We start from the raw sequence: 26,094 nt of genomic DNA, 5'->3' as shown, positions 1-26,094 counted from the left end.
CTCCCATCATGGGGGCCCCTTTCTGCTCAAGGACCCCTGGGTACTTGCCCAGATGGCCTTTATTGTATTGTATTGTAGCCTTGCTTTTGTGCATCACAGAAAAGTTGAGGGTCCAAAGACAGTTAATTAATCCTACCTGATTATTTTCTACTTAATTAAAAGAATTAAGTAGAAAATAATTAAAGTAATATTGATTTTTAATTGATCTTTATCTCTTATTTGCTAGACAAACATGTCTGTAATCAATGTCCTCAAAATGATGTTAAACTAAGATACACACTTACATTTCCAGCTGTAAAAAAACCCAAACCTGATCCTGTAGTAGACTATTGGTGTTTTCCCACTGCCAGAATTTAGCAATATGTAACTTAGACCTTTGAGAACTGGGCTGAAAAAGTGATAACATATGCTCTATTGTTCCTCATCATAAAAAGTCCCAAAAGTCCTTGATGTACACACACACAGATGAAATGGTGGTTTGTTGTGTTTGTTGTGGTTGAGCTGTGCTTCACCAATCACCTACGAGAGCCTGATGAACATCCCCGCCCCCACCTGGAGCTTAATTAGTGCCACCTGCTGATTGGTGCTGAACTTGAACTCCTGGTAGTGTTCTATAAAAAGCAGGGCGGAGGCCAGAGGAGACAAAAGCAGAAGCTGAGGCGACTACATGATTTCTGCACACATTTTCCAAACATAATTTAGTACACAGAGTTTTGTTCCAAATGCTTGAACATTTGAGGTTATGAAGATTTCTTGTGTTCATGATCAGAACAGAGACTGTATGTGTTTTTCTATTTGGCACTTTTTCACTATTACAGCTGTTTGCTTCAGTGTGTGAGCCTTATTACTAGATGTGGCTCACTGAGCAGAGTTCAGATCTTGTCTAAATATAAAAATAGACTAAAAACAGACATGCCCCTAGCCCCCCCCCCCTCCCCCCCAACTGCAACAGCGCACTTTCTCAGATTTTCCATATAGCCTAATGCTAAGAAAGAGGAAGTGAGAACAAGGTCTGAAAGCCCCGTTAAGCTGCTTTACAGTCCACAGAATTATGCGAAGAGAAGGAAGTGCAGACGAGAAAAGTTCCCTAACAAACAAGTTAGAAAACGAGACAAAGACCATAATTCTCTCAAACAGGTAAGAACTAAACCTCATGTCTTCTTTTTATTTTTCTATTAAGAGCGTCTGAGTAAGATCTTCAAACTTTTAGAGTGTTTTTTAAAATATCATATTTTGTCATCGATGGGTTCCTCATCATCACGTAGCAATGTGTTGATGTTACAGCTCCAGAGAAGCCTTTTTAAATGTCATTAGACATCATTTAAACACCCTCAAAAATGAATGAACTGAACTATAAGTTTAAACTGTGTAAAAATCACAAAATTGGTCAAATAATTGTAAAATAATATATGGCAGCTATTGTTTAAAAATGTTCAAACTTCTCTGTAACATATTAGCTATAAATGATCTTTACTCATAATTCTTAATAATTCATACACCAAATATCAATCATTACAGATCAATAATGTGCTGTTATGAATGAATGTTTAAGCTGTTTATACTTTGCCGATAGTTATGGGGAAGCTTTTACCCACAAGTATTTGTTTTATTTGTATTTTTTTACTGAGAAGTATTCACTTCACATTTTCGGGGAACTTGTGGTTTTTCCTCTGTGATGTTATCAGTAACACATTGACAATTGTAATGTATTCATGTGGTATTAAATAAACACAAAATGTATTAGAAAGGCAGTTTCTACTGAGACTACACTGAGGGGAAGCACAGGAAGCGAAATGTGTTGGCATCACTTCCCTGCATTGTGACCATGACGTTATGTCAGCATTAACACACACACACACACCCACACCCACAAACACACTGGAACACACCCAGGCAGAAACACACAGCTCAGTTCATATATCTATGATATGAAGTGTAACATGATGTTTGTTTTTAATCTTGCAGGTGTGATCAGACTTGATACACGATGGCTCAAGGCTGCCTCAAGTGTTTAAAGATCACCATGTGTATCGCCAACTTCCTCTGTTTTGTACGTATACCTCAAACATAAAGTCTAATGATTAGGTATTAAAGGACTGCTTCAAAATTGTTCAAGTCTGTCTTAAAACAACAACCTGTTTCTTCCTGCTTTCAATGGAAGTGATGGAGGACTAAATCCACAGTGTGTCCTCACAGTCATTTAAAAGTAGATGATCAGCTTCTATTGAGCTTCATCAGTGTGAGTTAGTCACATCAAGTGATATCTGACACATTTACAGTCTTTTTAACATCAGATTCCCTCTCAGTGTTTCCTGTTGAGCTGTGGTGGAAGTATAGTAATAAAAAGACTTTGGTACTAAAAACACTGTAACGATGAAACATAGAAGATGAAGATTTGACTCATTTGGACGCTGAAGCTTCATATTAGCTTCAGATCAACTTTTTTTTCCATTGTAAACATTATGAAGAGATCTTCTAATGGTCAGCATGAACAGGAGGAATCATTACTGCAAGAAAAACAGGTTTCACTGTTCATGTGAGACACAATGGAACAATTACGAATCTGTCCTTTGAATATGGCCCATATGGTTTGATACAATACTAACTTAACCTCAGCTTATGTAAAATAAATGAGTTATTGTATTACACGTTTCTTCTGAGTGCCTGTGAACAATGTATGTATGTGTGTATCGTGAAGCTGACAGCAGTGTGCTCTCCTGTCAGATGTGTGGTGCAGCAGTGTTGGGTTTCGGTGTGTACTTGATGGTGCAGTTCCCGTTTGCCGCGCTCACTCCGACCCTGGCTCAATTCAGTATAGCCAGAATGCTGCTGATCAGCGGCATCATCATCTCCTGCGTCTCCTTCCTGGGCTTCCTGGGCGCTCTGAAGGAGAACCGCTGTCTCCTCCTGACGGTACCACACACACACACACACACACAGAGCACCTCTGGGTGCTTGAGCCTAGTCTATCTGTTAATTTCTCATGTTGGGGTTATGCAAGAGTAACTCTATTTTAGGCAATGTTGATGTTTGTGCATCACCTTCATTTTTCATTTCCTGAACGTGTCACAAGAAGATAAAAAAAGTTATATTTTCTGAATCTTATCCTCAGTATCTCCTCATGTCTCACATGAAACTGTTAGTCATATTATCTACAGTATTTTTCATAGACTGATATGATTTATATGAGGTTTGGGTTTCATGGGTCTCATAAGGACTATTTCTTGTGTAGAAAGTAGTTCCATTAAGAATGTTGACAGTGTTTATTATATGGATTATCCAAACTAAGAGAGTAAGTAAAGTATTGTTGAAGTGACCAACCCTTTAAGACTCTTCTGTAAGACTGCTTGAGTGTTCTCACACAGTGCTTATAGTCAAAAGTTATTTTATGATGTCTTAAAAAATGCATCAAAATCATCCAAAGTCAAAGAAACATGCTTCTGTCTTGTATCTATATTGTATATTATTATTATTACTACTTTACAGTGGCATTTCTAGCTTGTACGCCCCCCCCCCCCCCCCCTCCCACACACACACACACACACACACACACACACACACACACACACACACACACACACACACACACACACACACTTCAATGATAGACAGATAGACAAATAGATAGATAGATAGATAGATAACACATATAGATATAAATTAACAAATTATCACAAATTACAGGCTCCATCTTAGGGCAAACTGTGAATATACTGTCCTGAATTTGGTTAAGATATCATCCTGTGACCTTGGTGGGCACCTAATTAGCAACTGTTAGCATGCTAATAAACTAATCTGAGATGATGAATATAATATTCATGGCCTGCTAAAGATCAGTATGTTAACATTGTAGCACTGATGTAAGTACCATTAGCTCAGAGCACCAGTGTTGTTTCTCTTATGTGATGTGTAGGAAACGCTGTTCGACTGAATTCCCAAGTGAATGCAATTCAATGAGTGAAAAGTCCACCAGACTTTAGTGAAATCCTGTTTGTGTTGACAGTTTTTCCTCCTGCTGTTCCTCCTGATGCTGGTGGAGCTGGCCGCTGCATGCCTGCTGCTCATGCATGAGAAACTGGTGAGGTCACATCCCTCAATACTCACGGTATGTTGTGCTAAAGAAGAGAACACATACGATGTGAATAATCTGCATATCTCACCTCACCATTTAGATTGGTCAATGGTTGGAAAAGGATCTCACAGACGGTTTGAAAGAAGCAAAAGGAACATCTTCAAATTCAACGCAGCTGCGGAGTGACTGGGATCTGCTTCAGAATACGGTAAGTACACACACACACACACACACACACACACACACACACACACACACACACACACATATCCTATATATATATAGACACACACATTTATTTGTATTTTTCCCTCTCTTCATGATTTGTTTCAGCTCCATTGCTGTGGAGTCAGAAATGCAACAGACTGGGAACCCAACGTGCCTGATTCTTGTAAACCCGAGAAGACAAAGACTGTGTACAAAGCGGTAAACACAATGCAACACTTGTAAATAGCTTGGGATGAAATGCCTTTGAGAAATGTTTTTATCATGTTGCAGCTCATCTAAAAATGTTTGCTCTTGGTTTGCAGGGTTGTTTGGTAAAACTGCAGGATTTTTTTGAGGAAAATTTCGTCACCACTGGGATTTCTGTCATTGTCCTCTGCATTATCGAGGTAAGCCAATGATTGAATTTAAAATGAGATATTTGCTATTTTAAAATACTTGTGGGCGAAACTGCAAGGAAAGCAGTTTTTTATTGAACTACTTCTTATAAAAATGTTACTGCAAAGTGAATCTGTGTAGGAATGTTGGTCACACTGATGGGAAGTTCCATCAATTGACTGAACATGACATGGTTGCTCACAATGAATGCAAGTATGAATAGGAAACTGCACAAACTACATGAGTCGACCAAAATTTCGCCTGAATCGTCTGAGAACCAGATGATAAGATTTGCCTTCATTGATCCCCCGTACAAGGAAGTCAAATTTGACATAGCAGTACAAGAAGATAAAATGGGAATAATGATAGTTTGGAGTAAGTGGAGGTAGGAGGTACTGGCTTACTTCATCCTTATGTTGTTCCATGCTATCCAGTTCCATCCCCACCACCTCAACAACTCGCCCTGTTTGCTGGCACCACCACCAGATGGTTGATCCTTCAGACTTTTAATCTGGCCTCAATCTGCATGTCTAAAGATAAATCATCTGGAAGAAATGTGACCCGATTTTTAAAATGAATATGGGCAAACAACTTTAAAACTTAAATAAAAAAAACTGTCTGCCTGCCTTTAAGGCCATTATTTCTCAGGTTCCATTATTTAGAAGTTACAAAATCAGTTCTTGAGAAAAAGTTTTTGTCAATAATGAAGTAATGAATGTTTTTGTTTTGTTTTTTTAGCTTGGCTGCAATATTTTTTACATATTAAAACCCATGTACCCACACATATATTTTTAACATATTTTTGGAGGCCAAAACAAAGAAAATGGAGTAAAAATATGTGACTTATACACCAGGTGGACAGAAATGTGATGCTAAATGTATGCTAACAATGTGCGCTGTTGTATATGCGCTAGCAAACAAAATATAGTGTTTCCTAAATCATTTGACAACTTTATGTGGTGATGTGTGTAATGAGTGTGTACAGGTTGTTTCACTGCATTAGCAAACAAGTTTCCTGATGAATTTGCTTCACTAACTTAATATGGTGATATGTGAGTGAGCGTGCGTACAGCTTGTTTGTCCGCGTTAGCAAACAAGGTATAATTGCTAACGAATTAGCCTCAGCTTCTTTATGTGGCGATATGTGTAATGAGTGTGTGTACAGCTTGTTTCACTGCCCAGAAATGGGGGAAAAATATTGCAGCCTTAAATTGACCCAAGCTAAAAAACTAAACAAAACATTAATTATTATCAATTCATTACTGACAAAAACTTTTTCTCAAGAACTGATTTTGCAACTTCTAAATAATGGAACTTGAGAAAGAATTACATGGAGCTACTCGACAGCCTAAATTTAGATTTTCAAGTGTGAATATGTGGAATAAAAAGCCAAAAATATTACATACATTATAATATCTCTGATGGTGTATCCACACACTGTACATATTTTACATGGTAATTGTGTTTTTTTTGTTGACAGGTGTTGGGAATGTGTTTTGCCATGACGCTCTTTTGCCATATCAGCAGATCTGGACTGGGCTACAAGTTATAATCCCCAATTCCTCTTAATATCGTTTTGTCCATATTTCAATTTGAGGAGTGGGAAGTGAAACTTTTTCTCTAGCATGTTTTTAAGCTTTGTAAAGATTGTAATCCTGTATTTACATTAACTTTCTTCTATGAACCTTTCACTGACAATCTTTGTAATAATGAGTTCTACCAATAAAGTATTGTTTAGTGGTGTGATAATGGTATCCTCCATTTTAACTTAGTGCACACTGTCAGATGATCAGCATTTCCTGTCTTGCTTGCAGCTCACTGAAATGTGGTGGAGCCAGAAATGTAACCACTTCCTCTTTTGACCGTGTTCAACCATCAGTTGTTTCCTCTAAAAACGAACACTTGTGTGATAATCTTTTAGACACAGTGAGCCACATCTACATCTACTTAACTCTCTAAATACATAGTAATTCTTCCAATGGTCGAGGAACTCCAAATCAAAAAGGTGTACAGTATATATTTAAGATGTTTCTTGCCTCTGACTTCTCTATTGACAACTCTGTTTATAGCCCATTTCATTTCTATTTTTACTTTGAATTATATGCAGTATTTCACATTGTATAGATGACACTGTCTGTTTCCTATATGTATTTGCAAATGGATTTACTAAAATAATAAAACAAAGTTACACAAAAAAATATATATGTTTCCTTGTTTCAGAGGCTGAAATATGCTTTAAATGAAAAGTAAAAAACACTAAGAACACACATCTAAAAAAGAAAGAGGAAACAAGCAGGTAACACAGATGAATTTATTTATTTAAAGAATAAATCCTGCATCAATATTTTAAGACAAAAAAACTAAAAAAATACTAAGATTTCCTTTACACTTTAAAATAATTTTGTTCTTTTTGAAACATCACACAAAAAATATAAACAGGTAAAATTTTTGTAATTAAAAAAAATGTAACTGTACACAGCAGAATATACCATTTATTGCAAACTGAACACCCCTGACACCTCAGAAACTATTAACACAATATTGCAATTCACCTACAGATATGAAAAAAAAAAAAAAAAAAAAACCCTACTCTGATACAGCTCTCTCTCACCATCATCATTATCATCATCTCTGAAATAAAACAGCTGTTGTGTTGAGTCTGGTTCTCCCCCTACTGCGCTGCCCCCTGTGGGCCTCCACAGGCAGCTCACTCTTATTGTATGTGTCATGAAGCTGTTCAGGTCCATTTCATTGGGGGTCTCCAGTAACTGTGGCACTTGTTCCCTCCTTTAGATACAACATGTCCTCTTTAGGGGTGTGGGGGGGACCACTTTTAACACAAGGCTGAACCGAAATCAATCAAAATCCATTCTGATCAGGGAAATAGTCGTCCACTAGTCCTCTGAGTGGTGATTCACAGGAAACCTGGTCCAACGTTATTGTAAAGCACTGCTGCTCTCGCTTTATGGAATTTAACATTCTGTCCTTACTATTGCTGAAAGGTTACACACAGAAAAAAGCAGCTGTTTTTTTTTTTCAAAAGACGGGGTTTGTTTCATTCAGCAATACTTAAAATCTACACTTAAATATCAACAGGAGAGGCTCAAGTTTTGCATTGCGCCCCAACCCAACAACAAATTTACAGTATTGTTGAAGTGTCGCATTAAACAAATGCTATCGTAGTGAAACCCTATGTTGCTTAAAAAGTTTGATACCTATTGTGTGTTTGAGACGTTGAAATGAAACCGCGGTTAGAAAATGCCCCAGTGAGACAATATCAGGATTAAAGAAGTCATTTGAAGGAGACAGTACCGTGGCCTGAAAAAAAAGGAAAAAAAAGAACATTCTGGTTAAAGAGAGAGAGAGAGAGAGAGAGGCGACGATGACGTGAACGTTGCACAGAGCGATCTCTCTCAGTAAACAATACATCCACCTCAAAAAGAGCCGCGCGCACACACGACAACATCTGCAAAAGAAACCAAACAACATCAATAAATAAGAGAAAGACGGAAACTAAAGTCTTTCCCGACCCTGGTTCACAAATCCCCATCAAACCTACGTCCCCCTCCCCCAAACAACCACGATAAAACCACTGATATAACTGGAATGAGTAACGAGAGTTAGGGGTACCCAGCCCCTATTTTCACAACATTAAAAAATATCAAAAAAATTCAAAACGTCTCATCTGCTGTTATTTCTACGTTTGTTCAGTAACGACCGTCCGACGCTCGCTCGATACAGTTAGCACGACATCCGACGCCACCGCTCGCTGCTGCTAGTTCATTTACATTTACACTTACACTGGAGCCTTGTTTGTATCGTGAAGCTGATACTCCCAAGATTAAGGTTTACGCCTAAGAGCAGCTACCTCTGTGCTCACTTTAGAAAAAAATAGTAGCAACCCCTGCTGCAAAGAGCAGACGAAAACTGAACTGAATAGTTACTTCAATTTTAACATTTAAAATCCTGACCAAGAAAAAAAAAAGTCTAGAAAAGTCTCTAAAGGCTCTAAAAGAGTCAAGACAATCTGCAGGATCACTCAGCAGCTGTTTCCACCAAACTATCAATGGCTACTTATGACTGTGCAGTAGCCCATAATGACTGAACAGGACCGGTAGACTTGTGATGGATTTAAGTGACTTGCGTACGCACGCAGCAGCAGTTAGTGGTGGTTGTAATCGTTCCTTGGCTATCTGAGAACGCTCAGATGGAGGACAACTTAAGAGTGTGTCTTTGTCCTGGAAACTAACTGACTTCCACGCAGCGACCAGGAGTGTGTGAGGAACTAGGCCTGTAGATTTCGTCTCTATCTTTTTACAGTGTAGTCACTTTATAAGACTAATGTGACAGCCAGTATGGAGAGGAGGAATGATTACAGTGACCAACAGCTGCAGGTATAAGTGGCTTATGAGTAGTATATTAAGAAAAACCCAGACCTATCCTTGAATTATAAGTAGGCTGGAAACAGAGATTCTTCCCTTACAAAGACATCTGGAAGACTTTCAAATCATTTTCAAATCACTCTATATATAGACTTTATTTTAACCCCCCAAAATCAACCATTATTTAAATGTGACCTATACGGAGTGCCGTTAGCTGTTCAAGTGGTAAATAGACCTTCCTCAAAACAGCTCAGGATGTACACTGTCCCTGGTCTGGTTCACGTTAAAAGGTTCTTTATAAAACATTATTGAACAATTATGGCTTATAGATTCAATTCTAAACAAAAAAAAAAAAAAAAAAATCAGACGGCTTTCAGGTGCGTCGAAGCAGATGCTGCGTTATATTCTGCTGAAGCCTTATTAGAAAATCACTCACATTGCTACGAGAAGCTTTCTAGAAATACAGTACTTTCCACTAGTGTCACAGAGTGCTGGAGAAGAAGAGGAAAAACAGCTCCGGGTGTGCTTCAAGTAAAAAGGAGAGGCACGCACTAAGTCCCTCCTGCACATTTCTGGTGTATTGTGCTTTTGTTTGGGATTAGATTTATAATCCATGGGGAAAAAAAGGGCTCAGCTTGTCCAAAAACAACAACAAACCCCAACTCAAAATACTAACTCCCCCCTGTGATGACTGTAAATTCCATGATGCATTTTGTTCTTAAATGGGAGCAGTGTCCCCATCAGCAAGGCACAGGTAACCACCTGACAATTTGAGGAGCACAGCGATGTCAGCCCCATCATAAAGCCTCTCTTCTCAATGTCTCATATAGTGCAGCACCACCCGCCATTATTACATGGGATGATATATGAGCAGCTGTGCCTTTAAATTAACCGTTTCAGCCACAATCCATTGGAAGTTTATTGCATCATGAAGCTGTTACACCTGATCAGGTGGGTCAGATCCAATCCTGATCTAAAATAGAGCTCAGGAGCTGAATGGTGATGGTGAGGAGAAAAACAGCAGCTTGTGATGAATGCTGTAAGCGACGTGAAGGTCTTTCACGCTGGACGGATGAGCTGGGCTGAAAAATGTTTGGTTTGGTTGTACATTCAGCTACTTTGACCACTGTGCTGCTCTGGCTATCAACAGGTATCCCCATGCTTGTTTCTCTTGGTGTGGACACTACAATACTTAACAGATCAGAGTGATGCTGCCTGGGCGGTGGTGAAGACTTTCTACCATGCTTCCGACTGTGGTCATTTGTGAAAAATAAACATCATGTTATATTAGAAAAACAAAACAAAAAAAAAACAACACTTGTCACACCTCCCAGAGAGCCCAGCCTATCAACCACAGTGTTAATGCATCACCAACAGCAACAGTGCTAGTTCAGAGTGCGTGTGTGTGTGTGTGTGTGTGCGTGTGTGTTCATGTTCGGGAGCATGAAGAAGATACTTTTAAGACTACAAATGCACAAGGTTTAATACAGGTCAGTGAGGCTGTGCTGCAGCACTGCGCTCAAGTCTCAGTATGTCTCGTCTCTGAGGTGCAAAAACAAAAAAAATGACTTTACGTAGCAGCAATACAACTAACCGTTTCCATTAAGACTGCAACTTACTAACATCTGTCAAATCCTCGTTAGACTAGAATGAAAAAAAACAAAAAACATTGTAAGCAAAAAGCCATCTGACCTGCAGTCCTGCAGTGTGGAGCGTGATGACGTTCTGCTGCTGAACTAGTGACAAAGTGAAAAAAGGGGGAATAAAAACGCCTCGAGTGTGCTCACAGCTACAACATGTGTGCCTGAGTGTGAAATAATCACTACTATTCTGTTTTTCTATTGAGATGAATCTGAGCTATTAACATTCTGCTGGGTGTTAGTGTCCTGTGATGATTTAAAATGGTTTTTCAAAAGACTTTTATTCCTGCACTGGCAAAAACTACACTTCAATTTTTTTTATTTATTTTTGGTTAAGAAATGTTGAATATTAGAATGGCTGATTAAAAAAAAGATGTATCCTTCTGTTTACACTGCAAAAATATTGGTCCTAACAGTTTAAATAATGAAAAACAATCCTGGTGATGTAAATGACATTATACATTTAAGGAAATGATTTAGTTTCGGGAACTGACAGCGTCTCTCTCTTTTTAAAAAGAAAAAAGGTTATTTTGGTTGCTCGGAAGAAAAGTAGTGAAACCAGTTTAACCTGGTCTGTTGGTGTTCCCAATTTAGAAAAGCTATTAACACTGAACCAGGGACTGTGTGAAAATGCACATTTCTATATTTGTGTGTACAGCCGATTTTATCACTCCCTGATGAGCCAGCAGTTCAACTTCCACATGTCAAACACTCTTTTAGCATTTAACTATTTTAGTCTGTTGCGACATTAGTGCGCACTCTGTTCCAGCTTAAGTTGAAAGACACCTGAGTGCCTGTTTTATGTGCCAGATAAGCGAGAAATGATTCTAATTATTTAGTGGAAGAGAAAATAACTCTGCCTTTATCTGTTTATCAAGCCTTTCACCGTCATGCTGTCATTTCAACAAGATAAATCATCCTTTTTTATATTTTTGTACAGTGCAGTGTCTGAAGTTGCTGATCTATTGCAGGCATCTACTAGTTTGGACTTCCTCTTCCTCTCATGTCAGTTTGATATTATGCTTAAAAATATTGCATGCGCTCTCAATCCCGTCTCTTTCTCATTCATTTCTACTGTTGAACGCTTGTGAAAACAGTGAATAATGGAGGTTTCCCTGCGAGACAGTGTCCAAGCTTTCACCCTCACTTTGCTTTTAAATCACAAGCTTTAATGAAGGGAACGCGTGACGACTGGATATTTGAAGTAGAGCTGATAAAGTGACCTGAACCAGCAACTGGTTTAAATATTCGCAGATGATCACAGTGCTCCTCAAAAAAAAAGTTCAGAGTAAGACTATTTTACCGTTAAAAATGACTGATGCTATATTGCAGTGTTGTGCTTTTACGTTTTCCTCCACACAACTGACAATACCTTGCAGTAGGTCGGAGTAACTAAAGCCTATTGGTTACATTTTCCCAATTTGAGATCATCAGCTGGCCCAATCTGAGGCCAGCTGACATATTTACAAATACAGCAGACAATCATTTCACCTAATGAGCTGATCTCTGTCTCTTGTATGAAAGGAAAAAGACTAAAAAGATGTGTTATGGTTATTTCTGCAGGTTGTTACTGAGGGCTGCAGCTCCGTGGCTGTGCAGAGGCAGGGAGCGAGTTAAGAGGGTAGGGGGTAGGTTTTTGGGAGGGGTCACGGTCTGTCAGGCCAGCCAGCTGTAGCCTCTCTGAGGCACGGGGGGGGGGGGGGGGGGTCGGGAAATGCTGCGGTTTTGGACAAAAGGTGACTGCCTCTCTGCCCAGTGCTGCTGGTTTTAGAGGGGCATCAGCCTGGTGGTGTGGAACAGGAGGGGGTTCAGGTCCTCGGCGTGGACGGCCCGGTGGAGTGAGGGCTCGGAGCGACTCCGCTCTATTTTTGGCAGCAGGTCTTGAACGTGCTCAATGGCTACCAGGATCTGATGAAAGAAAAGCACATGAAAAGCTGATTGTGAGTATGACATTTATGTGTGATGTTCATATACTGCTCCTGTTGGGTCACACTGGTGTCAACTGCTCTGTTATAAACCTGCTTCCTGTTCACTAACAGCTGAGGGGGGGGGGGGGGGGGGGGGGCTTCTGTGTGTGCTCATTATCAACATTTTGTAATAATGGAATAAGTCAGACACATTATTTTAGAAATATATTTATATGCAACGCTCATTGTCACACCACAAATGGGGGGGCTCTGAGTCAGACCTCTTCACATATCAATCATTATGTAGAGTAAGAGTGAGAGTGAGTGAGAGATAGACTTCACAATGCTGCCTATTTAACTAGAGCCTCACAAAACAACCAGAGTGACTCACCTAAATGCTGCTGTGGTGACTGTCCACTGCTAACAAAGTAAAGTAACATCAGCCTACGGATTCTTGTTGAAGAAGACGATGCATGTTAGCATGTTAGCATGCTCAGTGGTCGGTCCAGCAGCTCAAACACTCAGAGGACTTAAGCAGCCAGGACGCAGAGACATTGTCACGCTAACTTGACCAGCTTGTGGAGCCTGTCCACTGTACAGGTTTATAATCAACTCCTCCATCTTTTAGTTTGAAAAGGTCCCACACCAAACTTCACCTTGACCTCTTCATGTTTACATTTGATATCTACAGCAACTCGTAGGTAGCTGAACCCTTGGTAAGATGTCTCCTTGCAGCCACATACTGAAATTAACCGCACTGCTTCAAGACTCGTACTATACAACACAACCTCTATTTGACACCAACATTAGATTGATTCAAATTTCATGTGATCGACAAAAAAATTCTTATTGATCATGGCTTGATTATGCCCATCCCTACTCTGAAGTGAGATAGGTTGCCAGAGATATGTCATCCTGCTAAACTGTATTTCTTCAGTGGGAAAGGAATTCTTATAAATAGTCTAAGTGTGATGGGCAGAAACAGTTAATGTTCATCTTCCATTGTTTAATGTGTTTCAGCTGGGAAGAAATGATTTGAAACATAGATGGACTCCTCAGATGACTCTGTATAGATACAGATTTTCTCTTGCCGCAATTCGCCGCAAAAAGTTCAACTATTCCCAACTTCTATTTTGCTGTGCTTCACCGCAGGTTTCCATAGAGATTGCCCACCGCGGGACGCTTTTTGGCATCATGGTGTAGTATTAAAAAACAAACAACACTGTAACAGACAGAAGAGCACACTGCTGCCTCCATCCTTTGAAAGACAGGTGGCTCCACTGCTGCTATTAGTATCATCATTAGTCACACTTTAATTATCATTATTGTAGTTGCCGTGGTTACTGTGACTATTTTTGTCTCTTTCTCCTTCCTTCGTTCTCTCTCAACCCCGCCTGTTGATGGCGCCCACCTACAGTCCTGTTTGAGGGAGTTTTTACTTGCTGCTGTCTCTAAGTGCTGCTCATGCTGGAATGTTGGGTTTAAATTCAATGAAACTTCTCACCTGTGGAAACAGGGGCCTCTCATCACGTTTGAACTTCAGGCAGTCAACGATCAGCCTTTTCATTGACTTGGGTGAGGTACTATACAGCTTACTGAGGTCTGGAGACAAATAACCGCGTCCAACCATAAAGATTATCTGAGAGAGGGAAAAAAAAAAAACACAAAGAGGAGACAGTTAATGGAATCTTAAACTGACTGATGTTAAGAAACAGGGCTGGTGGCACTAACTTTAACTATCAGACGCACAAAGAGGATAATGGACAGTAATGCAGGTATAAAAGTCTTCATTAGATAAAGCTTGTAAATATGAGGAAGGCTTCTTCTATAGTTATGTATGTAGCTCCAGCTGTTAGTCAGTTGGTGAACATTAGTGGAACAATACTTTAAGTTCTGAGTGAATCACTTTTAAAGATCTAGCTTGGATTGCATTCTGATGACATCTGCTGGTTTGAAGAGGATGAATGTTGACTTTGGTTGTTGAGCAGATCACACTGTTGCTCTAAACTAAAACCTACAGTGTGAAGTTAAAAGTTCCAATCATTTGACAAAGATTCATGTGATCCTCTTCTGTTAGACTAAGTGGGTGTTGTGTGAACACTAAATAGGAGCGTAGTGTTACCTGGTCTCTGTTGTTGATATTTGAGTAAGGCAGGTGGCCTGACATCAGCTCAAACAGCACTACTCCGTAGCCGTATACATCAGACTGGAATGTATATGGGTTGCTGTCCTGCATTCGGATCACCTCAGGAGCCTTGGAGAAGAAAAAAAAAAAAAAAAGCCTGTTTAATGAACCATTAAACATTACTGGCTTAGCCTTCTAATACCCAGATATGTGGATATGTATGGAGGTTGTGTATTAAGGAGCATTACACAAGTTTTTCAATCAATATATAGGCTGAGCTCACTATTTGGTCGTCTCATAACATTAAGGTCATATTCTTTATACTAACAATCATTTCCTATGGTGTCAAATATTAGACTCCGTCATTTTCAGTAAAGAGGCTTACCATCCAGAGAATGGATCCGCTGGGTTGTTCTACCTGTTGAGAACCGCTCCACCGAGATTTCACCGTGGCCAAGCCGAAGTCACCGATCTTAACGGTCCAGCCCTCGTGGAGAAAAATATCTAGCAGCAGAGCTCAGGAAACATTATCACAGATGACGTAGTTTACATATTCATAGTATTAGAAGCAGGAAATTAAAGAATTAGCAGGTGACTAGGTGACAGTTGGTGTTTTATCAATACAAATTATACTTGCTGATTTCACATTCAAATTTAGGAACAGCGTCACTGTTTAAACTGAACAGAGCTGAAGCCAAAATAATATACTGTGCTGTACACCTTTGGCTATTAAAAGACTATGATTCATGTATGTGGTGTGTAGCCACAGAACATCGTGTTCAAATCTACCCTTGTGGTTATTGGTGGATTCTTCAGCAGTATAAGTTGATGTTTGTCGCTCACACACACACGCACACATAACGAACATGCACAGACAATAGAAGGATACTGTTTGATTTCAGATCTCGATGAATTATGTTCTTTGCGTGAAGATAACTGAAAAGGAAAAGAAATAAGATTAGTCATTTTTATCTGTGTGACAGCTGCAGCAACATATCTTTTTAACTCTACTTATAGTACAAGCTGCAATTTTAGAAAGCCATGTTTAGCTTTCTGAGAAACTCTTCTGCAGTAATAATAGACTTTTTAAAAAAATATCTTGCAGTAATGTTTAAAAGAAAATGTTCAAGACTCACACACACACACACACACACACACACACACACACACACACACACACACACACACACACACACACACACACACACACCTACAGCTGATGTCAGTGCACTGGCTATGTGTCTGACTGACATTTAAGTTTAAAGCAGACACAAATCTAAGTTTAACTTTCACATCCCAGTTTTCAAACCACAGTTTCAACTGAGATTTCAACAAGTTCAATGTTTATAATCTATGAAATGTAAATCTGATTCATTCCATCTTTACCAAACCAATGTCTATAGTGTGTGCTGACTTTTCAAAATGTGTAGTACTTTATAAAAAATTAGCTTGAGTGTTAAGTGGGTCTTACTCCATGCCCTGTGCTGTCTGTCTGGCCACGTCGATGCGCCGCATAGTGTCGAACTTAGTTTCGGAGACGTGCAGATGGCGGTACAGGCTGCTGCCTTCACACCACTGAGTGATGATAGCGAAGTTGGGCTTAGTCATGTAACCCATGAACAGCAGGATGTTGACGTGGCGAGTCTTCCTGCAGAGAAGAGGGAACGGTGTCAGCATTAGAAAGTAACATCTCAGTCAAATTTGACTTATTCAACAGTTTCAAATGAGATATTACATAGTTATCTCAATAAGAGGCGGCTCTTGTTGATAGAAGTGATTGGCTGGTGTGTTGTAATAATAATAATATTAATAATACAATTTTGTTATAAAATACAGCCTTATGGTTGTTAGCCTCCACAAACCAGTCACATTACATCCAGACTCATAATATTTGTAGTGAATACTTTGAAGGAATATAATAAAAAAGGTATGAAGTGTACTTTCCTTGTGTGTGTGTTCATGTTTGGATCATAAATTTAATTGTGACAGAACACAAAGTTGAATTCATGAAGCTTCACATATGAATGTTGCTGCAAAGATATGAATTCTAAAATACATCTTTAACCCAGTTATGATGTTCAATGTATTAATTAGTATATGAACTCTTTAGTCGTGTGTGTGTGTGTGTGTGTGTGTGTGTGTGTGTGTGTGTGTGAGGTCATAGTGATCTTTGACCGCCAACGTCTAATCAGTTCATCCTTGAGTCTAAGTGAACGTTCCCTTGCTGCATTCCTGAGATATCTGCTTCATAAGAACGGGAGGGGACGGGAGGGGACGGGAGGGGACGGACCTCACCACTCACCGTAAGACCTGCATTTCGTTTTTGAAGGCCTGTAGCTGCTCGGGTGTGGGCTCTGTGACTTTAAGGATCTTGATGGCCACATCTCCGTGCCACTTGCCCTTGAAGACGGTTCCAAAGGAGCCGGCGCCTATTCTCTTCTGCATGGTGACTTCTTTCCAGTGAACCTCCCAGTAGTAACTCGAGTCTCTGTAGCCTCCTCGGTGCTGAAACCACACATGGATTGTACAGGTTACAGGTTTTCAGATTTATTTCTCCTTTTTTCCCCTTCAGTGTGTGTGAGCCAACCTCTAAACATGTTGCCTGTTGTTGAATAAGCTCAAAAGATGACTCACCACTTTCTTTTTGTCATCAGATGAGGAGGGCTTGCGCTCCTTGTGCTCTGAGGGGGATTTGGGCGGTCTCCTCCCTGGAGAGCCCAGAGAGGTGGGTGGGCTTGTGGAGGGCTTCGGTGACGACTCAGAACCTGAAGAGATGAGGGGAAAAAAACAGCACAGGAGAATTTCATTAAAAAAATGAGAGCATGATGATAAATTCTGAAATGAAGGAAGGAAAATACGAAACATACCTATAACGTTGTTTGTTGATTTTAGTGCTTCCTAAAAAAAAGAAGAAGAAAAAGACACATAACATAATAAATTTACATTTGATTACTTAATACACAGGTTATGTCACATCAGGTATGCTTTTGCTTTTATAGTTTTCAATCAGATCCTTTTGTAACAACAGCAACCGATTCAAACTGACCTCTATGATGCTGACACCAGCAGGGCCCACTGTGCTGACCATATGAACATTGGGGGTGGAGGTGGAGCGATGCCTCTGTAGAGACTGGCCGTCTCCGCCGGGCATGGGGAAGGGAAAGGCTGAGGTCGGGGACAGGAGGTCCATCCTGAAGTGATGAGGTGAAAAAAGAGTCACAACTTGAAATTCTTGAGTAGCAGTTTGCATAGATTAATGCTGTCCTCTTCATTTCAATACGACACTGGGTCTGTTCGAGACTGCATACTTTCCTACTACTCGTACTAACTCTGACATCATTTGAAGTATGTAGTGTGTTTCAACTGCGTAGTATGTGATTTAGAGTATGTGAGAAGTTCCTGGATGGTTTACTAGATTCTCCAGAAATGCAGAGTATGCATCAAGAGCTGACTACTCACACTCACATTACCCAAGATGCAACGCAACTCTGTGGTTTCAAGTTAGCTACAGCGAGGGTATGTTCGCTTCCTGTTTTCAAACTAAAAGCACCAATTCTATCGTTATGGTTTTCTTAATAATAAAAGGCAACGGGTGTTTTATGTTTGTGAAAATGACAGGAAGTGCGTTACTCGCTACGGCTAACTTGAGTGGCTCCGAATTCTCAGGACAAATTAGCGTCACATTGTGGATCTAAAGGGCTACTTTACTTTCTTCCTAAAAAAGGTTAGAAATGTGGATAAAGTGGTTTATTTACAGAGTTAGAGCTAAAATGAAATCAGCTTCAGCCTGATGATTTCAGCTCGGGTAGGAACCCAAATGCATTGTGGGTTATCGTGTAGTTTACTAGAGTGTAAACGGTCTGCTTACTATCTGGTCATTTAGTGTGTAGTGTGTAGGATGGAAAGATGTAGTATGTAGTATGTAGTATGCGGTTTTGAACACAGCCACTGTTTCTGCATGTGAGCTTACCCAGGAGGCTCTGGGGTTAAGGCCATGTTGCTTTGTGACGGGGAATTATCTGGCAATAATATCCGAGGGTACTCATCTGTGCAGGGATTGGGATCACACCTGGATAAAAAAACGTGGGTGGAAAGGATGAGACAGGACAAAAAAAAGGACATAATAAACAAGGGATCAGACCAAAGGAACTCACATTTAAGGTTGATGAGGGTTAGGGTTATGACGCTTTTTAAACATAAACTCTTTGAACTAAAGATGAAACATTACCAATAAAAAACATTACACTGTAACTCAGCAATACAGTGCTTTGTGTTGATTTCTTTGATAAAAACAGTGAAAAGGTTTATAAGCTACATTTCTATCAGTGACTAAGGTCCTGTTTCCACCTGGTATTAACATGTGTCTTGGTTGATCCAATCACAAGCAGTCAGCTCAAAGTACGTCTGTCCCCACCTGGTATTAACATGCATCTTGTGACCACTTGTGATTGGGTCGCACTTCCTCGCTCTACATTCAAATAAAACAACATTTGCAGAGACCAAATTCAGGCTCATTACGTCGAACAGCGCAGCAAACTAAAAACTTCAGTTATCAACGAGACAGGACAGAAACAAAATGAATGGATCTGCTGAGTCAGCAACATCTTTTAAATCTCTTCTTTAAAAAAACATCCTTTTATCCATCTCCTGTTTATGTTTTTATGTCTGTTATACGATGGAGTTTTATCTGTACTGTCAAAGTTTCTGCTGGCTTGTAAAGCACTTTGAAATGCTGGTTTGAAAAGTGCTCTATAAATAAAGATTAGCGTTATTATTAAAAGGTTTAGCTTCTGAAATATTTTTAGACAGAAAAGTGAAGAAAAAAAAAAGTTGCTTTCGGGTTTTGGTTTAATTTCTATTCCAATTATCAATATGAAGCAAAACAAAAACCAAGAAAAAAAAGGGGGAAGTGGATTATGATTCTTTTTGTCTATGCTGTTATCAAACTAGTTGAACACAGCTTTGGATGGAGGGTTCATGGACTGGGAGACAAAGAGCAAAGCTATTCCTTGTGCTTAATCTGCCAGAAAACACAGAAGCACAGGATCCTTCAGTGTGGCCCAGAACACACTGAAGTGATCAGATCTCAATGCAGCATCAATGTGTCAAGATGTATGTTTGTGTGAACAGAGCCTACGTCAACTGTGACATGACAAAACTGACATTTGCAAACGGGAACTGATTAGATTTCATCATATCAGAGATAAAACACAGATGCAAAAATATGTGTCAATACAAGAGATGAGCTAATAATCATCAGCTAGTAACTTTTTTTTTTTTTGTCATGTTCATGTGTGGATCCTTGATATTAGATACTGGCTTGAAACTAGTTTTTTTTTGGAATTCCCTCTACTATAACAAGTGCTGTTTTTTTATATTGATCAAATACATGAGAAGTAAAGAGATACATCTATAGGAAATGAATATCTCCCTTTCCATCTCACACATGTGACAGGTGGAAGTTCTTCAAGTTAGAAAATAACTCTTGTCCTTCTTGGTGTCACGTGACCAGTAAGTACACCTGCTGAATAAACTGATACCTGCTCCTTTAACTCACCGTTTGCTCACTGTGTCCATGTCCACACACACAGTGGGGACCTTGCTACTGCAGTGCTGGTGAAACTTATAGCCGCATGTCTGACATCTGAAGCCGTTAAAAAGAAACTTGTGGCAAAAATCACAGTAAGCCAGCTTGAAGAAGGTTTTCCGTACCTGCAGGTGAAGAAGACAGAGTTACTTCAATTCACGTCTACAGCGGAGGGGGAAAAAAATTAATATGTGGTTGTTTTGGAGTTGATCGGTTGCCTTTTTTTAAATAGCTGGTACTTCAGAGGAGCCATTTACATAAATACAGGGTTTGTATGTTTGCTGGTTACTTACAAAGTTGTGCATGGTAAGGGGAATATCATCCAGGACCTCGACCAGAAGCTCCTCTCCAACCAGAGGAGTGATGTCTGTGTCCCAGTCTGTCAGTCTCTTACGACTGGATATGCAAAGACAAGTACAAATGAATTAAAGAGAAAAAGTTTCTACATATTATCAGATTCATAAGATCCTAACAGCTACCTAAAGCAGATATTTACACCTGTCTAGTATTTGCCACAACAATGCAGTTATTTATGAGAAACACAAACAGTCCAACAATCAGAGAAGTCGTATACTAGCAGTTATCCAGATGATCTAATCCACTTTATGTGTGAGTAAAGCTGAAAGTGAACAAACCTGGAATGTCAATTCTTTACTGTAGTGGATACACTAACTAGGTTAAGTAAAGTGGGTCAAAGTTGAAGTGGAGAATTGGTCTGTAAACTGTGCTGGATGTTTACAACAGGCAGTAACTACTTTTACTTTCCTCTTCAAAGATCACGACTAACCTGAGGGTTTGATTACCTGAGTGTTCATGTTTCTGACTACAGTATTATTATTATTATTGATGGCCAAAATTATAAAAGAAAATAAATCCAAGTACTTGTCTTTAAAATCTATTGCCTATACAGGGCTGTACGCTTACTTTTTCAAGTGGTAGCACTGGTGCTAGCAAGTTAAAAATTTTAGTAGCACAAAGAAAAATTCAGTAGCACACCCGGGTGGACCGTTAAGATGTTTATTGTTGTTATTTGATATCAGAAATGATTTGTTAAAAAGCAATAAGAACAGGTTCTTTAACAGTACAATCACCATGGATTTTTAAGGCTTTTAAACCCCTCAGTACACACCTTATACACTTTTATCAGTCAGGTATTAACATTTTCTCACAGTTTCTCTTGTTAAAACACTCAAATATATATATATACACTACAGTGTATACAAATATACAGTAAACAATGCAATTCATCATATAAATGATTATGATGGCTTTTAGAAATAACGAATTCACTTTTAACGATCAACCTACGAGGTTGGACACATTAGAAATTATTAATAGTGACTTGCGCTTATCTCACATTTCCTCTCAATGCGCCTCTGTGTCCTGGCGCTGCTCCGAGCGTCTTTTTCCGCTAAAAAAATTACATTAAAAAAATGACACAAAAATGACCGCGGAAGGTGAACTGCGTTATAGCGAGGGACCACTGTATGTAGTTCTTAAATATTTGAAATGACATGCACAGTATACACTTAGAACTACAACTCCCATTGAGCAGTTCTACCAACACAAATACTACTTTTTTTATACTACAGTACTTTTCTCAGTGCATGATGCCTGCCTGCGCAGCTCATTCGCACATGTGCGAGTGTTTACATATTTCTCTTCGCACAGGATGATTTTTATTCGCAAATGCGACGAAAACTGTCGCACTGTACAGCCCTGCTATATAAATGACCAGAGTAAAGTATATTAGCTAGGCACATGTATTTTTGAACATCCGGAGGACACGAGTGAGTTTAACGCACCCTTCACACCTGCCTATTTCACACTGTGCAATATGTGGATCTGAGGTGCAACAGGGCTGTGAGAGATGATGATGATGATGATGATGATGATGATGATGATGATGATGTATATACACATGTATGAGGAGAAAAGAATGTCTGCCGTTTCATATTTTTCTCTATTGTTCTAAAGCAGGATTTTTTTTCACCACTTGGAGTCTGTCCATCTTTTATGTATTACACTGATAAATTCTTCTTGGCTTTTTCATTGCACTTATAGTACCATAATGAATTTAGTTGTCGTCCAATTCTGCCCTGCTGTCACATCAACTCTCACCAACTACTGAATCAATGAATTAAATGTGCTACATCATTATTGGGATATGAGATATTAGTCATATCTCCCAGTCCTACTGTTACATCTCCATGTTTTATGTAGGTGATGATTGGTGTGGGAGGATTCATTCATTCATTCATTCATTCAGTGTGCAACTTACCCTTCTAGAAGGCGAAATACAGCACAGCATTCTTGGCTTAGACCTCTCACTTTGAGCGCTTTATCTAGACTCTCGTGCACAGTCTGTCCTTGTCGAACATTCACCTGAGAACATGAAACAGTGTTTGAACAAATGTGACTTTGAAATGGCATTCACTGGTCGTGTACATACGGATACAGGTGACAAAGAGGTGTGCTGATAAACTAGCCTGACAGAGCTGCTGCAGAATAGTGTGAGAACAGAAAACTTGAGTCCGGTGAACACATCTCTTTTCTTCCAAATAATAATAATAATGATGCTAGATTACTGTTCAGACCACAACTTCAGTCTAACAGACATCATTGTGTGATGTCAATCACCCACAGCTTGGCGGTTGCTTGGTGATATTACGGCACATGATGTTTCACAATTAGATGTACATTTCTAACATAGTGATACAAAGCAGATCTGTTTCAAAGAACTGTGTCTCTGTTCATTTCACATCTACAGGCCAGCAGGAAAACTGGAAGAGCTCGGCCACATTTTTGGTTTGGCAGGATTTTCTTTGAGCTAGTTAAAGTTCTCCTGGCTTCTAAAGTCATCATTTTAGACGAAGAAAAGCTGTGTGTTTGTGTCTGCGCTGGATGAGGAAACTACACGAGCAGATGCATTTATCTCCATTTAGCAAGAATTTTCAACAATGGGTGGTCTGCAATAATCAACTTCTGCCAACAAGTTTGACTAATCAGAGAGGAAACTGATGACGTGTGTGTAGGCCTTGCTATGGTTGCTTAATAGAAGTTCTGTACTGTAATGTTTAAACGCATGGCTTACTGTTGTACAGTAGAGAGATAACAAGCATTTTAACTACAATGAACAATAAACATGTGACAATTTAGCACAATGTTGCCATGACAGCACCATTTGACAGCTATGTTTCAGAATATGGAAGCATGGTGTCTAAGTGTGATTAGTGTTATAACTCTAAGAAATGGACAGTGGCCAACACCATCTGTGAAACCTGACACCAGCTACCCACTAGATGTTTCAATGCTGTGAAACATATCAAACTTTGTGTGAGTAATTACACTTACAACTAACAGTGCTAGGGAATTTGTTTTACATGAGGTGGTAATTACCTACTAACACTCATTAATGTAATTACAACATGCTCATATTTTCATTTGTATGATTGATAAAGAGCAGTGCAGGGCCAATCATCTCACCACGGTCCTCTGCTTGTTGGGGAGGTAGACTCGGATGGTGCCCCCACCTCGGGGTACATCCTCCGGACTGGTCTCCCCCGAAGAGGAGTAGGAGGAGGAGGTGGAGGACATGATGAGAGGCAGGAGGGACGCTGGACAACACAGCACTTAAAAAAGACACCACGACCTCAGGAAAGCTTCATGCACAGTGGGATCCAGGAGAGTTAGCCCTTTATAAAGAACCTGAAACAGTATGGACATCATTCAGTTTGGATGCAAAAATATAGCTGTGGAGATTAGAGCCTGACTGATATATCCGTCAGCTGATATTGGCCTATCACAAATATATCAGTATATGTTGTCTGATATGTGTTGGTTTAAAAAGAAAAGAAAAGAAAAAAAGTTATATCAGCCACATTTAATGTATATTTGCTCCTTTTTTTAATGTTAATTTAATATATACGTACCAGTTTTTTGTTATGTGTCACTGAGTTAGTTATAATTATTAAACTCCCAGTGAAGTTTACTGTTTCAGTGCACTGATGTCATTTTATACAATAAAGTTTATTGTCAACTGGTAAAATATTATGCTTTCATTACATAGTGTTTTAAGGGATCACTGCAAAAAAAAGTATGTTTATATATAAAAGTATCTTTTGCGCCTTAATATCTGTTTTAAGCCTAAAAAAATCCAGTATTGGTTGAGCGCTAGTGGAAATATAGTGGGTCTCATTGGTGGTGGAGGGGTTTTTGGTCCTTGATATTATGATCCAACATCAACTGTAAGAATCCAGCATATTATACAAATCTTGCCCATATTGTCTCCATTAACTACCAATATACCATCAATGTGCATATACCACATTATACATAAACACAAGTTATGAAAAACTAGAGCACACATCTTATTTTTTGTTTTATGGACATTCAATTATAGCTGGAAAAATACATTAAATAAACAATAATGTGTATTGGGGGGTGGGGGTGCACTTACACTTTCAACACTGCTCTTATCTATATGAAGAGAAGGTAATGTCAACCTTTACTTAAAAACCGCTGACGGTTGAACACAAATACATATCTTGCATAACAAGAATCACTCGTTGGCTGCTGAGCAAGCAGAGACAACATTTTCTACTCTTAACGCTGTTTAGTTAGTTTGAAAACATTGTGTGATACTCCAAATGAAGCTCAACTAGTCCTGTAGAGTTATTTTACATAGAGATAAAGTCATTTGTCATGAAAGAGGCAGTAAAATTGAATACTATGAATTATGTGTCTCTCATAAAACAGAGGAGAGACAGACTCCGTCACAACATATGCGCAACATAGCGGCACAAACCAACCAAAACGACGTTTACAAGCTAGGATTATCTTAAGCAAACACCCAAAGTATTCACTTACCCCAAAAATAATGTCGCTGTTAATACTGAGCAGACCAGAGTCAAATCAATGCTCAAACTCTACGCTGACAGCAAAAAGTTCCAAACCAAGGCAACTCGCCATCTAAATTACTTGCGTGATGCTAACTGCTAGCTGGCGTTATCCAGTTAGCTTAGCATGGGATTTGCCTGATTGTAATGTGACATTTCCACTTTAGGGGGAGGCCATGTTTCTCGCGGTGCGCGATGTAACGACTTTAGCAAACTACTTATAAAAAGTAGCGGCAAGTAGTTGAGTAGTAACACAATGACAATATAATGCGATTGTATTAAAGCTTCTGGTAGTTCATCTACGCTCGACTTGAAACAGTAGTTAGCAGGACAGCGCTAGTTTGAGTGTAAGAGGAGATTATGTGGCTAACTCGTTCAGCTATAATGCTAACTCCTAGCCTGCTAACGTTAGCGAACTTCGGGGGTTTTACCAGCGCGTCAGCTTGTTAGCTTCTTTTGCTGCTCTCCAAAAATATATACAAGTATATACATATATAACAGCGATTTAATTCACTGACATGCATACAACAACACGATACACTTGCCGTTATGCTTTTCTCACGACAACAGCAAAACCTTCCGCCGTCAAATTGTTGTGATACAGTTTAGATATAAATTAAACTCTTACCTGTAGCAGCCATCTTGAACTCTCGGATCAGATCAGACTGTCACAAGAACTTGAGGGAAAGCGGAAAAACCTCCGAAATGCTCCTTCGCCATTGGTCAATTCGCGTAGCGGCTTGTTTTCATTGGACAACACCAGCTGTGCTTATTAAGGGTGGGAGTGGAGTAAACTGTCGCATCCATGACTGTATACAAATATCGTTTTGTCATGTAAATCAACGACGCTATTTATTTAGTTTCCTGGGCGCAACACTGT

General features: G+C 39.4%; 2 protein-coding genes across 3 annotated transcripts; one reads left to right on the top strand and one right to left on the bottom strand.

The window, feature by feature from the left end:
* The first annotated feature begins 999 nt into the window (after positions 1-999).
* LOC128364281 (leukocyte surface antigen CD53-like) lies at positions 1,000-6,828 on the top strand. The gene is made up of 8 exons (XM_053324815.1): positions 1,000-1,137; positions 1,966-2,050; positions 2,725-2,913; positions 4,004-4,078; positions 4,173-4,280; positions 4,406-4,498; positions 4,603-4,686; positions 6,156-6,828. The coding sequence occupies exons 2-8, from the start codon at positions 1,988-1,990 to the stop codon at positions 6,225-6,227; spliced, it is 684 nt and encodes a 227-aa protein (XP_053180790.1). The 5' UTR covers positions 1,000-1,137; positions 1,966-1,987; the 3' UTR covers positions 6,228-6,828.
* Positions 6,829-9,382: 2,554 nt separating this feature from the next.
* araf (A-Raf proto-oncogene, serine/threonine kinase) lies at positions 9,383-25,867 on the bottom strand. 2 transcript variants are annotated; one of them, XM_053324814.1, is made up of 16 exons: positions 25,843-25,867; positions 23,803-24,024; positions 22,598-22,701; positions 20,610-20,712; positions 20,287-20,441; positions 18,700-18,798; positions 17,776-17,920; positions 17,597-17,627; positions 17,364-17,494; positions 17,032-17,234; positions 16,201-16,377; positions 15,619-15,665; positions 15,115-15,233; positions 14,727-14,858; positions 14,109-14,243; positions 9,383-12,605 (listed from the first exon to the last, which is right to left on the bottom strand). In XM_053324814.1, the coding sequence occupies exons 2-16, from the start codon at positions 23,911-23,913 to the stop codon at positions 12,465-12,467; spliced, it is 1,833 nt and encodes a 610-aa protein (XP_053180789.1). In that variant the 5' UTR covers positions 23,914-24,024; positions 25,843-25,867; the 3' UTR covers positions 9,383-12,464. The 2 variants fall into 2 exon arrangements, with proteins under 2 accessions (XP_053180789.1, XP_053180788.1); XM_053324813.1 differs by having other exon boundaries at positions 17,364-17,627.
* Positions 25,868-26,094: the final 227 nt, after the last annotated feature.

The sequence above is a fragment of the Scomber japonicus genome, chromosome 9, assembly GCF_027409825.1.
Source record: "Scomber japonicus isolate fScoJap1 chromosome 9, fScoJap1.pri, whole genome shotgun sequence".
Lineage (NCBI taxonomy): Eukaryota > Metazoa > Chordata > Actinopteri > Scombriformes > Scombridae > Scomber > Scomber japonicus.
Note: the sequence above shows the minus strand (reverse complement) of the source record. Positions and strands in the feature narration are given on the sequence as shown.